At 36.9% G+C, this 15,550-nt stretch overlaps 1 protein-coding gene across 2 annotated transcripts in view; it reads right to left on the bottom strand.

Annotated features, from left to right (window-relative positions):
- The window catches only part of agbl1 (AGBL carboxypeptidase 1), a 222,757-nt gene that overhangs the window by 25,825 nt on the left and 181,382 nt on the right, over positions 1 to 15,550 (bottom strand). For both annotated transcript variants that reach the window (XM_089128014.1, XM_089128013.1), the window contains one exon: positions 3,493 to 3,656. In XM_089128014.1, the coding sequence (XP_088984140.1) occupies positions 3,493 to 3,656 (164 nt within the window). The remainder of the gene's footprint in view (positions 1 to 3,492; positions 3,657 to 15,550) is intronic.

Here is a 15,550-nt window from a genome sequence, read left to right as displayed (position 1 = left end):
GTCCTCTAGCAATCAACAAGGCACCTTCGCCAAGAGGACTGCCGCATACTGGATGTTTTTCCCATTTCACACCATTCTTTGTAAACCCTAGAAATGGTTGTGCGTGAAAATCCCAGTAACTGAGCAGATTGTGAAATACTCCCATTTCTTTCCCATTCTGACATTCAGTTTGGAGTTCAGGAGATTGTCTTGACCAGGACCACACCCCTAAATGCATTGAAGCAACTGCCATGTGATTGGTTGATTAGATAATTGAAATAAAGAGAAATTGAACAGGTGTTCCTAATAAGCCTTTAGGTGAGTGTAAGTCGTGGAACCCACATTTTTACATTATTTGTCAAATGACAAAAACCCATCTCCACCAGTAAGCTGGTGTGTGGTGGGCGTTCTGGTGCAATATGGCTGCCGTCATCCAGGTGGATGCTAATTCGTAACAATTCGTACGACCTCACTCGTACGATTTTGCTAAATCGTACATATTTTACGAATTAGCCAATTCGTATGAATTCGTACGAATGACCTACCCCTGACCCCACCCCTAAACATAACTGTCACGTGGGTTTAGAAAAATCGTACAAATTTGTACGCGTGAGGTCGTGTGAATTAGCCACTTTTGAATCACTTGTACGAATTCGTACGAATTGGTCGTGAGATAGCGTAGGAGATTCCCCTTCTATGTAAAGCACTTTGAGTGCTGAGTGACTATGTACATCCAATGAATTATGGAATGTGCAGTTATTTCACTCAAAGTCTGAAATCGTAAAAGAGTATTTGTTTGTATATGAAAGGAAAAAAAATGGTGAGCTATATCTTACATCCAATCTAAGTAGAGCTCAGCTGAACCAGACAAGGCTCATAAGCATAATTCTACAGCTGCGCATAACCGAGTTATGCAATACTCTCGGGTAAAACCAGTTAAGTTTACAGTTTTCTCTTCAGCAAAGGGAAGAAGAGGGGAACAATAGAAATGCCGTGAAATCCCAAAGAAGAGAGAGGGGTGGGATAATCTCCTCAGAACACTGAACGGTCTGTATGGACAAGATGTAACAATTCAAAACGCACACAAAAGGGATTTAATTGAACTTTCTAGAAATCAATAGTTCAGCTTTGGTCCATTTCATTCCATGACAGAAATCAAGACTCTAAGTGAATTTTAACTTGAGGATGCTAGGGAATGGAAAATAGAGGGAGAGGAGAGAAAGAGTGAGTGTAGAGAAGAAAGGAGTTGGAGAGACGCAAGGAAAACAGAGAAAGTGGCAGTGCTCCCAGGAAACCCCTTCACTGGCAAATTGAAAACTTGAAAGGGAGCTGATGCACTTTGAATGAGTCTCTGTCCACATCCCAGATCATATTTAAAAAGCCAAAGTAAAAAGGCTGCCTCACTTGGCAACAGCAACTCTCCTTAAAGATCATTAACAAGGTCACTTTAGCAATAATCTCATTTCATAACGTAGCATAGTGCATAGAATGCGGCATTTTAAAGATATTCCTCATTCTATTTTTACAGCACTACGAAAAATTTAAGAAAGCCCTTCCAACACTCACTTACACCACCTCAGTAACACAGTCTCATCCCAAATCGTCATATAACTGACGTTTTGGGACGTATTTTGACCATACGTCAATATCCGCCTTTTTAGGGCCCCCTTAAACGTCGGTAGATGGCGATCCCGGGCCGTCATACAACTGACGCTTTACCTTTAACGTCAGTTAGGTGACGGGTTAGGTTTAGGGTTAAGTTTAGGTATGGGGTAGAGTTAGGATCCCATAACCTCATCTACCGACGTTTAAGGGGGCCCTAAAAAGGCGAATATTGACGTATGGTCAAAAGACGTCCCAAAACGTCAGTTATATGACGATTTGGGATGAGACCGGGTTGACCTCAGAGATCCAATCGGTCAACTTTACTGCAGAAAACTCTGCACAATGGCAATTGGAAAACTGGTTTAATTCAGCCATATGTTTGAACCAGAAACTGATTCAGAAGAAGAGAAAGTGTGAATTATAGGGTTGTCTACAAGTCCATGTATCAAAATGGTAATGCATTTAATGTCTCTCTCTACAATGTCGGACACATAACGCTAATTGATATGATTAGCCTTTGGCTCGACTACATTATCAAACAGCTAATAATGTGCTGCTAATGTTACACAAACCATGTTCCCGTTTGCCATCTCAGAGTCAGGCAGCTGCTTTCTAACAATCAGCATCCTTAGAAACGCTTTGAACAACTCATGATAACAAACATCATTTACATAATTCACCCGCTATATTGATAAATGTACCCGATTGTTCATATTGTTTTTGTTCAAAAGATTGTTCAAAGTATAGCAGGATAACCTGGCTTCTCTTGAGTCTCCCCTGCTTCGCAGCGTAACAATGATGACATGCTAAAGCCCGCCCCCCTCGTGACGTGATTGGTTACAACGTAGTTTGTGATGTAAGAGACACCGGCGATTTCAGACTGTCTTTGGTTCTGTACAGTTTTAAGGAGAACATACTCTGCAATGGTGTTGAACTATGAATTTGCACATGGTTTGTCTTAAAGAACATTACAAACACCCGACAGATTCTCATCGTTTAGCGTCATATAGAACGCTATATGACAAAACGGCGCTATACTACGCATATGGCACACGTTATCGTTAATATAACACGCACTGTAATGGGTAGGTTTAGGTGTGGGGTAGGGTAGGGTAGTCTCATATTACGCTAAAGGATTTATGACGCCTTGGGTTCGTGTGTTATATTAACGATAAAGGGTGCCGTGTGTTTTTATAGCACCATTTTGTCATATAGTGTTCTATGTGACGCTAAAGGATGAGAACAGGCTGAAACACCAATTAGACATATAAACGACATTAAAAATTTGATTTTCTACCACAGGGTGTCTTTAATAAAAAAAAAAGAACCATAAATGCAGAACCCCACCACTTTCTCTCTCCCTCTATAATGTTCCAAATGTTAATTTTAATAAAAACTTCAATGCTATTCCTTTGCTGCTGTGGGCTTTCACTAATATTCCTTTAGGAAATGAGCATCTAACTCTTATTTTCATTCTCCTCCACCGAAGCAGAACCGTTAACATAATACACTTACAGACAATTATAGTCATCAAATATAAGGCCGGCTGAATGTGCATACATAACAAAAAAAGTGTCTGTAAGTATGCTAATTTCAAATAATAAAATGCAGCTGAGTAATTTGTGTATGGCAAAATAAAAAGATTTATCGTTCACATGAACAATCCTACTTTTAAAGGGAATTCTCAATATCCTTTGTCTTTGTCTTCGTTTATGTCTAATTAATCTCTGCGGTATTCGCAAATTTGAAGCATCTGTATTTGTAGCAAGCCCAGTTGATAAGCACTGTTTTAAAGTATTGAGTATAAACCATTGATTTAGAAAAAAAACGTTTTATTGTGGTCTATTTTTGACGAGTATTAAAGCCCTAGACATGTGTGGGGTCAAAATATCTTCATTTAAAACTCACGTATTGGATTTGTGGTCGAGCAGCCCGTCGTCCAGGTCCAGCAGGGCAGGCGCCTGGTGGATCAGACGGCTGTTATAATGGATGGAGTTCCTCCTGAGGGTGAGAAGACTCTGGCTGAACTTCATTCCCATCTCCTCCAGCTCCCGCGTCCCTGTCTGTAAGCCCTGCGAGGTGAAAACATTTGAGATTTAAGACTGACAGTGACACACTGATTGATGGGGGCTGTCAAGCAACATTTACAGACTCGTCTCTTAATTGTGGAGCAGTTTCACGAGTGACCCTTCTGCGTTTGCTCTGTGAAAATTGATGAAATTTAAAAGACATGAAAGTCATTGATTTAAAGCGCAAAATGACAGTAAAATACAAGTCAATCAAAACAAAGTTAGATTCAAAACACAGAGAAAAAAAATAGACAACAAAAGTTACATTTCAATACAACACAAAGAAAAAAAAACGAAACGGTAACACTTTACAATACGGGTGCACTAATAAGCATTAATTCATGCTTAACTAATGCACAGATAATACTGAATTAATGTGTAACTAATGATTATCTAAGCTATTCATTAATGATTACCATATTAGGAACTAATTAAGAGTGTAAGATTAATGTATTAGTTCATACATGAATTGTTTTTAATTAAATATGTAATTGTGGATTAATTCCATAACTCATTTTTTTAACTAATAGCGTTAATTAATATGTTAATTACCAGAATGAGCCAAAGCCTTGTATTTCAACTTCCAGATAATATGACAGGTACACTAATATGCATTAACATACTTCATTGTTAGTGCAAATTCATGTGCAAATTACTACAATTACTAAATGACTAGTTAATAATGATGTGCCCCACCAAGTAAAGTCATAACATAATGATACCTTTGCAAATAATTAACTAATGATTAATTAAAGCAGACAACTGGAAGTCGAAGTGCATAGGTTTGACTAATTGTGGTAATTAACACATTAATTTACACTATTAGTTAATAAAATATGTTATTAATGATTTAATACACAATGACACATTGAATTAATAGCAATTCATGTATTACTTAATCTATTAATCATATAGTCTCTTTATTAGTTGCTGATGCAGTAATCATTAATTAATGGTTTAGTTCTTCATTAGTTATACATTAACTCTGTGCATTAGTTAAGCATGAATTAATGCATATTAGTGCACCCGAATTGTAAAGTGTTACCAACGAAACTGAACAATTCAGATGGTAAAACTAAAAGTTTATGAAAAAACCTTCAAGAAAAGTTTAGCATTTGTTTTCAGATGACACTTGGTTTGATTTTTTTTTTTTTTTTACTCTAGTAACATTAAGTGAGTCTTCAGTGGCCAAAAATCTTGTGTGGCCGCTGTATTTGCAGCCTTTTATAGCACATTTGCTGAAAGTAGCATTTAGTCAGGTCCCAAAATGAATCTGCATTGCCACCACAATGTTATTGCACGCTTCCCGCTGTGCACAAACTCTCCTCTCATATAATGCACTGTTCCAGAAATAACCGTTAATGGAAATCCAGACACTAACCATATTTTCTGCCACTAGTAAACAAACACCACATAGGCACTGAAACGTTTACGCTTTTCTAGGCACACAAACCCCTGCAATAACCCTGACTGACCCAGTGGTTCAATGATCTGTGGATTACTGCAGGTTAACAAAATCAATAAATCTGCAGCGTCTCCATGTTCCTTCAGCGTTCCACTCACCGGTGAACCAGAACAAGCAAGATTGTGGAGCTTTTATCTGCTCACCTATGTCATTATTCACGCTTCCATCAAATTCCATCAAATTCCATCCATGGACATTGTATATACAGACATTTAATTGTATAGAATAAATATGTTTGTGTATATATATACATACACACACATTTTAAGCTAAAATCTTAAGATAATAAAGAGATTCAATCAAGACATTATGCATCAACTATGTGCAGTCAGTCATAAGTTGTTAACAGTCAAACAACATGAAAACACACAACGTATTTTCCCCTATATCATATTGATTCTTGTCCAAATAAAGTCTTTAACCTTGCCTGTTTCAACATTCAGTTTTCTGTCAAGATTACGCCTTTCGTAACATCATAATGATTACAGATTATTTCGGCACGGAGCAGCTGCACCTGCTCGCTCAAGCATGTTATTAGCGTGTGAACGCTGCACGCTTCCCCTGAGAAAGTACAGCAGCGAATCCCTGTGAGCCCTTCATTCACTGCAACCCTGGGCTGGTGAGATTGATCCCCGTTTTCCTGCAACGCAATCTCCATTAGAGACCATTCATTATGAGCGATCGTCACAACCAAATCTAGTGAGAAAAAAGTGCAACATTTTTTTTTTTTTTTTTTTTAGATGAGCCACCACACATCTTTCACCCTATGGGATGCCTTCATCCATTTCTGGGAAGACTTACCAATTGTAGTCCATTACTGAAGGCAAACTACATCATGGAAATTAAAGTTAGTAGCATAATCTATTACATTACACATTTTAGGTAATATACTCAGACTACTTTTTGATTACTTCTAGATTACTTTTGACCTAACTCATTTATCACATTGATTTGAAAAGACCAATCATGTACCGTATTAAAGGTTTCCCAAACTGAGATGTGTAAAGGAATTGCATGGGGTTTGTAAAAATAAAATAAACACTTTTTAAAACAGATTTAATATTTAATAAAAAGCTAAATATTTGATTATGCTGTCTGGCTTCTCGATTTTCTGTGTAAGTATAGCCTCCTGGCTAGGTGCATGCAATTCCATAAAACTGCAAGACTTTTTAAACATATAAAAGCAATAAACTTTCAAAAGGTACATTTAAAAAAAAATAAAGGATATTAAAGGTTACACTTTATTTCGATAGTCACTTTAGACATTCTACTAACTATAAGTAACATTTCAACTACATGTCAACTAAGTGTCATTAGAGTATTAGTAGGCTGTAGTAGACTGTCAGTAGACAGTTAGGTTAGGGTTAGGTGTTAGGGTTCAGGTTAGGAGAAAAAGTTGACTTGTAGTTGCTAAGTTACTTACAGTCAGTTGAATGTCTGTTGGGGGACCAACAAAATAAAGTGTTAGCAGATATTAAGCTGACAGTCTACTAGTACTCTAATGATAGTTAGTTGACATGTATTGGCAAAGTTACTTATAGTTAGTTGAATGTCTAAAATGGACTATCAAAATAAAGTGTTACCATATTAAATGAATACTGAATAATATATAGCCACTTTTGTGAATGTTAAGCAGTCAAAATCAGTTAAAAAAAGAAACTGTAATCTGATTATGAGTATCATAAAATGTAATGTAATCTAAAATGTAATGTAATCTAATTACAAGTTTTTAATTTTTGGAATCTGATTTCATATTACTGTTACTACCCAGCACTGCTTACATCCCTTCTTTCTCTCTTTCTATTTCTGTAGAAAACCAAGCCTTGGTTGTGAACTCAGCACGCCAGATGAGTCAGAAGTGAGCTAGCGTCGGCGCTAATACCTTAAGAGTCTTGCCACACTCTGAGGAAAAGGCCAAATTAATGGGAAGCCGTGTAAGGAAGAGAATGATGGGCGAGCAACACCAGGCACACCCACCTACACCTGACCTTTTCGTGATCGAGAGACACACACACAAACACTCGTCCACGCCGTAGACACAAACTCACTCGGTCAAGACGGGCGCAAACATAAACAGACGTTTACCCGCAGCCTCCCACCAACCGGCCAATGAGACGCTGAGTTGCGGAAAGCGAGGGAGAACTGCTCAGTATGAGTGTGACGGTGTGTTCTGGGTATCGCTCTTCAATAATTTAGAGGCAAAACGGGGAGTTACATGTGTAGAATGCATAGAGCCTGGGCTGTTTGTTCAGAGTCGAAAATCGATTCTCACCATGTTTGCATTGAGAAGGCCACACTGACGCAAGGCTCTTTTAACTTCCTCTCGGATTCAATCGCTCATGTTAAAACACTTGTATGTTTAGAGAGGAAGCTGAACCCATCAATGTTTGCATGCAGATAATTGCAAATAAAGCACAGCAAAGCAACTACGTCAAAAATGTTATCAAGAACAACCATATCTGAAAATAATTAATCAAATATTGATAAATAAAATGTTCTAATCTACAAGGAACATGTGGAAGCAGTTATGAAAAGTTCAGTACAAATACAACAATACGTTCTTTAGATGTTTGTACAACATTTAGATGATGTTTTGTGATATTTACGATTCAGAATGTCTGGCGATGTCTGGCAAATCTTGGCGATGTATATGTGTGCGTTTACGGAATAAAGACATTTCCAGGAATCAGAGCTGATTAACTGATCAAAGAGCAGTGTTGGGAGTAAGACATTACAAAAGTAATACATTACAGTAACATATTATTTTTTGCTGTAACGCAGTAGTGTAAGGCATTACTAATCAATTTGCAGTAATATTTTACTCGTTACATGTTCAGTGAGGCTTGTATTACAGTTGTATTACAGTGTATTTTCTGCTTTTACGTCTTAAAGGCAACAGACTATGTGAAAGTTTTAAAGCAGTCTTTTAGTGCCAGTTCAGAGCGGTCGCGTCTGTAACATTGTTTTTTCCTCATAAATGCGAACACGAAAACTAAAATAAAATGAATATTTTAAGTTCTATGGAGACTGGAGAGCCAACCCTTCCTCATCCGATTTGCGCAGTGTAATTAACAGAATTACAAAAAAAATATTTTGCCTCCTATTTTTTTTTGTCACGCATGAATGTGTGTCTTTTTCCTAATATTAAAAATAAAACATAGACTGATATTTGTCTAATGTCTGGAGTCCTTTAAGGAAGTAGCCTATATACGTTTCAATACATGTATTTTCTGAGAATTTTTATTTCAAGTTTTGACTGCAAATGTCATGTCCATAATGCTGGACTTCCCCAATTTTAAATAATTTATCCTCAACTAGTTTTGTGGTGTAGGTCTACGTATTTTATAATGTTAACTTCAAATAATACTAATAGCCTAATTTAAAGATAAGGCAGCATTGGATCTGGACGGTAAGGAGAATAACGCTGGAGTTGGAAGAGGTGTGTCGCGATTCTGTAGTCGTGTGGCGAATGGCGATTTCGGTTTCATATTGCATATCGTTACAGCCCCAAAGTTAAGTTCTACTTCGTTATTTTGGTGAAAGTAACTCAAAAGTAATACATGAGTAATGTAACGCATTACAATTCTGAGACAGTAATATTGTAAGGTAATGAATTACTTTTAAATAACAGTAACAAGTAATACCTAATGTATTACAGTTTGGAAGTAACTTGCACAACACTGTCAAAGAGTGCAAGTAATTTGTTTTCAACCAGTTAACAACCGTTGATTTAACACTCACTGAGGAACAAATAAAACTTACGTAATGACTTATGTAATAGATGAGTCCCAAACACTGACACATATACACCCTTTTTCATGCTCTTGTTTGCAAATTAGCCAATCTAAATCACTCTCTGCCTAGACTTTTTATGTGACAGAGAGAGGAAAATAAATAAATAAAAAGACGCTTGTTCACTTATCCAGCAAAGCGTTTCGGTCGGCAGGGGCAAACTTCTTGTTTATTGGAGAGACAGTTTTTGCCTTTGATAAGGCCAGAGTTGAGGAGAGCCAAGCAGGCAGCAGGAAGACTGCCAAAACCACACACAGGCATAGCAGCTATCATGCCCTTTCAGAGGGCCCAAACCATTAGAGAGGTAAATTACCCCTCCTGATCGCTCTTATTAACTCTAAGCTAATCTCAGCGGCATACGGCTTGATCACCATGGCACTATGCCACTGAATAGACTGGTATCAATCGTAAGAAATGGTCCTGTGGCAGCTAATTAAATTGTTTTTCTCGATTTTGGAGCATTAAAGTCGAATAGATGAAAGGGCATTCAAAGGGATGTGAAAACTACACCTTTTGTGTACTATAGCATATAAAATATATCAAATACACGATAACGTATCAAGTACATTCACATATGTATATTGAAAAAAACTGCTCAAAGCTGTACAAACAAATCAAAATCACTTTTGGTAAAGCGTAAATGCGTATTTGCATTATTCTTATATGCTTGATCTTGTTTTGTCATGTCTGGAAGATATGCTAATAACTTTTCAGATCTACATCTGAAATGGTGATAACTAGCAAGTAGCAACTGTACATCTCAATTCCATAAATAACTTTTTCCCTTGAACCACACACACTACACCGCGGTTCACAAATTACGAAATTACGAGTGTTCAAGTCGTTGAGCTGTTCACACCACACGACACTACGTGATTGATCCGCAACAGGAGGTAACGCACTACACGAGTTGACAACAACTGCCTACAAACCACGTTTTATCACGAAAAATCACTTGAGAAAACGAACCTGGAAATGACACAAAACAGCATGCGCACCAATACCCAGCGAAGAAGATGAAAACACAACACGCGAATATGGACGGCAGACAGAAACTAGTGCTGCAAAATGTTTGCGCGACGATTTGCTCTGAGAAAAAAACGCCAAAAAAGAAAAAAAAAATATTTACCCGGTGACCTCAACCCATGCCTTGCTCTGATTGGCTGTAGCTCATGACATCACTGAGGTTGAGTCGTGCGACAGCTCTGGATATCTATGCTAGATATTTTTCTCAGCTCGGCGACGCGTCTGCGAGCATCTTTGATGCGTTGTTGGCTCTTTCATACTAACAGATTGGCGAGCGTTCATCGCCCGCTAATCCCCCGCGATTTGTCGGCGAGCTCAACGATTTGCAAATCAGGCTTAAATCATATTGTGTGAACTAGGTTTAATTGAGTCCACTGAATGAGTGAATAAAAATGTGTGAATTTGCGAATTTGGACATTGAGTGCACTTGAAGAGCTGCCGAACTCGACAAGCCATGTCTATGTACATTGATCACCATTGAAAAAAATACAGCTCTTTGCAGATATTCAAACAAATATATAGTCGGAACAACAAAAATATCTTGCATTTTATGCTTTAAGTTATGAATTTGTAAAAACATTTTTGAATGAATGAATTTGAAAAGGTGAATTCATCATGCTAACAGGTAACAACACGTTTAAGCTAATTGTCAAAAGTAGCTTCGAAAGTAGTGATGAAAGACTAATATATTGTGTCCAACTGCTAATTTAACATCTTGCCGGTATAAAATAACACAATTTCGGCTCCTAGATGTTTAAATACAGATTTATATGCAACAAAACGCAGGATCTCTAAATTTATATATTAAAAAAAATATCGTCAACCATCCTGACCAATCAAATTTTTTTTCCAAGCTCCAAGTGATTTTGCACATTTGAATGATTTTATTGAATGTAACTTTGCTAATTAGCACGTGGCATGCTAATGCCACTGTCTGCACTTCAAATGACAATGATAGCATTTGAACTGCTTGTTGGTCTTGAGTCGCGTCACCCACTTACCTCCTGACATATACGCACAAAACACACCTTTCTTCCTTTCAGCCTACAATCATAAATCAATGACAAGTCACACAAATGCCAAGTTGCTACCTGGCCACATTCAACCAAGTGCTTTACTTCCCCTGAGGATTCTGTTGCTACGACTTGTAGTTAAACAATCTAGCAGGACATATTTTTTTTAGCAAAAAACTGTTTTCCAAAAGAGGCCCAAGCATATCAGAGCTCTGCTAGCAAGCCTCAGTGTCATTGATGAAGTGAGTCATGATGGGAGCAGAGTTACTGACTCAGCGGCTCCCTCTAGTTCTAAACTGTAACACTGCACCACTAGAAATGGTTTCTCACACAATTGCTAGAGGAGTAACAGAGTAAATTAGCTAGTGTTTTTCTTTTTCTGACCTTTACCTTGACTATTGCCTGCTGGTGGAATGATCTGCCTAACTCAACCAGAGTCCATAGCCATTTTCAAGAAACTGCTGAAAGTGCATATTTTTCAGCAGCACTTGATATATATATATATATATATATATATATATATATATATATAGTGTAGAATAAATGTAAAATTTTAAGAATAAAAATGCAGAAAGTTTTCTGTGATGGGTAAGTTTAGGGATAGAGTTAATATAAGGGGAGAGAATATACAGTTTGTACAGTATAAAAAACTTTACGCCTATGGAGAGTCCCCACAAAGATAGTGAACCAGATGTGTGTGTGTGTTCACGTAATGTATGCATGAGTGTGAAATGAATCCTAATTTGAAATCCATGCTCCCTTCCAGTAGACCAGGCAACTGACATTTCCTCTCATATTCCTGCATGACACCATCATTTAACATCAGCCACTGATGAATAGTGAATGGAAACCGAGATCCGATTCTAAAAGCCTGACCTGCAGAAATGATTTAGAGAGGTCTGTGGTGTTCACCGTTTGAAGTGCTAGCTTTCCCTTCACCTTGGAGAACATTGAGATGGAGACGCTGGAGGCATCCAGAACATCTAACACATATCACAGCCAAGAGAGAGGAAGTCCAGACGAACATTGAAACGAATGAGAATTTCAATATCACAACATATATATATATATATATATATATATATATATATATATTAGTAGTAATATATATATATATATATATATATATATTAGATTTGACAAGCAACCAACAAAAACTAAACCTGAAAAAGCTCTTGCATGGTACAACCACAGATTAAACTTTTCCATGGACTCATCTTTGGCGTATAATGTAATGGATGTTCTCAGCTGATTGTCAGACCTGCACACTCAGCACAGTCAGTGTCCTCAAGTTTGCTGCGCCTTGCAAAATATTGCCATGGCCATAATTAAAAGCCGTCCTTTGATATTAATCACATATTATGAGAGTTGCTTTAATCAATTTGCAAACATCAAATTACTGTCTCGAGCATATGTTCCTCAAAATGGCTGTAGCCATCATTATTTCTTTTTTTTTAAGAGATCCAATTAAATTTCTGGAAATCGTATGGGTCATAACTCCACTTACTGTCCTGAAATACGATTATCAGATCAGTCATCGTCTAAGAAATGCCTCTCAGTGGGAGCCATAGAGCAGCCCATCCAAACAGTCAATCTGATTCATGTCTCCGGCCTGTCGCAGTTGATCCACAATTCACCTTGTATGACACATTTATCCCAAAGTGAACATGAAACTGAACTCACAAGCTATTTTCTTTCAATAATGTGACATATCTTTGCAGTATGGGATACGATTTGAATTGAATTTGAAGTAAAAAAAAAAAAAAAAAAATACATGCCAGAATAGAGCCAGGTGATTGGAGGGATTAGGTCAAAATCTTGGTCTCGATGATGTCAGCCGCACTGATGAATCGTTCACATATAAATGTGTTTTGTTTAGCATTATTTCTTTAGTTTATATGTATGAATTCCTGTACTTCCGGAACTGTATGAATTCCGAATTATTCCTGTAATTCCCGGAACTGTATGAATTCCGAAAAATGTATGAAGGCGCGCCAAAACAAGCTACTAAAATACTAACAAAAAGCAGTTTATTTACAATGCAATGTCTGTGCTGAAGCTCTGTTTTCAAAGTTTCTCCAACCTTCAAACAAACTATACCAAGTCTAAACATCTGACATTGAATTGACAGTACAAGTCAATACAGCCTATTACAAATCAATCTTTAAGTTGAGGAGATAAATTACCCACTAAAATATGTTCCACGGCTGCCGCAAACTCCCTAGGACTCACTAAGCTAAAATCCAAAACTTTGCTTCACAGTTTCGTTTCGAGACAAAAGTGTTTATCCTAGCTGCGACTAAATTGAACCTAATCAGAAAGTAGCACTCGGCATACTTAATTAAACAAACTTTGTACCAATTTCATCACGCCTCTCGTTTATCTTAATCCACGTGTTTCCTAAAAAAAAACGACAATAGCTGATTAAGTTTAGAAGAGAAAGAAGTGCAAAGGAAAGGAAGTGGGGAATTTCATTCGGCAGTCTGAAATTGCAAAGCTAAGGTGATTAAAGGTGCCGTCTTTGTGATGCAAATGAGATTCCTTTTGAAGATTATCCTTCGTTTGGCAAAAGACACCTCTGCTTTGAGTGGGAGACCGTCAGAAAAGGTCCTACCGGTGTCATTGGCAATCTGGGAAAATGGATAAGTTTCACTTCCTTTTCAGTCCAGAGCAAAAAAAAAAAAGCTTGCCGCCCAAAGCTCAGATTTAGCGAGATGTTTCTTTTATGGTACAGGTGTAGCTGTCTATCTGATCAGGGATTCGGCTAGGCAGTGATGACATTTCAGAGACGGCGTTACTCCGAATGACCCGGGCTCTGATTTACTGACTGAGAACGTAATTAAGCTTCGCTCCATTCCCGAATCCCAGAGCTCGTCTGAGCTGCTAATTGGCATGAATTAACTGTGAACAGAGGGAGTTTCTATTCACTCCCCACCTTTTCTCTCACTCTTTTTTTTTTACGTTCCCACTCTCGTCTAACTCGCATTAAAGGACCCGGAGAGGGCCCACTTGAATTGGCTCCACAGTCTAATGGTCTGCCAGGTTCCTGACATCGGCAGTGAATATTAGTACAGACTTTTTAATCAAGAGACACTCGGGCTGCCGCCCATTGCTAAAAGTACATGTACCAAAACATCTGGCCTGCCAGCTGCGCTTGTATGCCCCGCTCGTAATGAAATGTCTGATTTTCTGATCCATTAGTCCAAATCTATACACATTTAGAAGCTCATGCATCCTGCATATTGTCCGATACGCTCTTCAAACACCAACAGGGATGCGGATTACTCTGACAACGGACATTCGGAAACACAATCACTGACTTTGAAATTTTTACTTTTAGTTGTAAATCGAATAAAATATACATTTATACAACTATATTAATTATAAAATAATAATAATACATTTCAAAATTAATTGTGTTAATTGTTTTTTTTTTTTAATTTGAAATCCGTTTATAAAATGAGACTTTTGTATTTTTTTTTATATTTTCATATTTCATTTGTGTAAATCCAATTGAAGAGTTCAGATGCAAAAGCCATTTGAAATTTTCTTCTAGAATGATAATTTTTATCAAGCTTGTGTGATTTCACTTAAATGGCAATGATAATTACCTATTAATTGTTATTTAAGTGAAATTACTGAACTTAAATATACAAGTTTGATAAAAATCATCATTAAAGAAGAAAATTTCAAATGGCATTTAGAGGCTTTTGCATCTGAACTCTTCAATTACTCTCTCTCTCTCTCTCTCTCTCTCTCTCTCTCTCTCTATATATATATATACATTTACATAATATATGTGGGTGCACTGTGTAGAATTATTTTATATATATAAATACACACATATGCTTGTAAATATTTAAGAAATATAATATAATGTAATTATTATATAAAATATAATAATTTATATTATATAGAAATATAAATATTTTATATATAAATAATATTTTTTTCTTAAATATAAATGCATGTGTGTGTGTGTGTGTATTTATATATATATACAAAATAATTATACACAGTGTACCCACATATATTATGTAAACACAAACTTTTATTTCAGATGCGATTAATCGCGATTAATCGTTTGACAGCCCTAATATATATATATATATATATAGACAGTATAGTGTGAGTATGCATTTATTATTAATAATATTTTATATATCGATACAGTGTCTTTTTTAGTTGCTGAAGTATTGGGAACATAAACAGATTTTTTCTAGAAACAGTTTGTTATTCTTTTGAGAGACCAAGGCTGTTCCACACACTACTGTTTTGAAAAAAGAAAGAAAAGTGGATCTAACCAGCACAGTGAGAGACATGGACATTCCAGAAGCACAAGACAAGGAATACATCAGAGTCTCTAGTCTGAGAAACAGACCCCTGACTGGAGCTTGGCTGGCAGCTTTATTGAACGGTACATACTAAACATCAACAGTCAGGAGAAGGCACTGAAATTTTTTGGGAAGACTGCCAGACTATATCTGACACTGAAACATAAGAAAAAAAAAACTGTTATTGAGCAAAATAACAAAAATTGAATAGTAAACAATTATGGATGGATAACTCTAAGGTCTTGTTAGTCAGTCTTACTGAAAAAG

This window comes from Pimephales promelas, chromosome 25 (genome assembly GCF_988280905.1).
Source record: "Pimephales promelas chromosome 25, fPimPro1.hap1.1, whole genome shotgun sequence".
NCBI lineage: Eukaryota > Metazoa > Chordata > Actinopteri > Cypriniformes > Leuciscidae > Pimephales > Pimephales promelas.
This window is presented reverse-complemented; position numbering and strand designations above follow the sequence as displayed.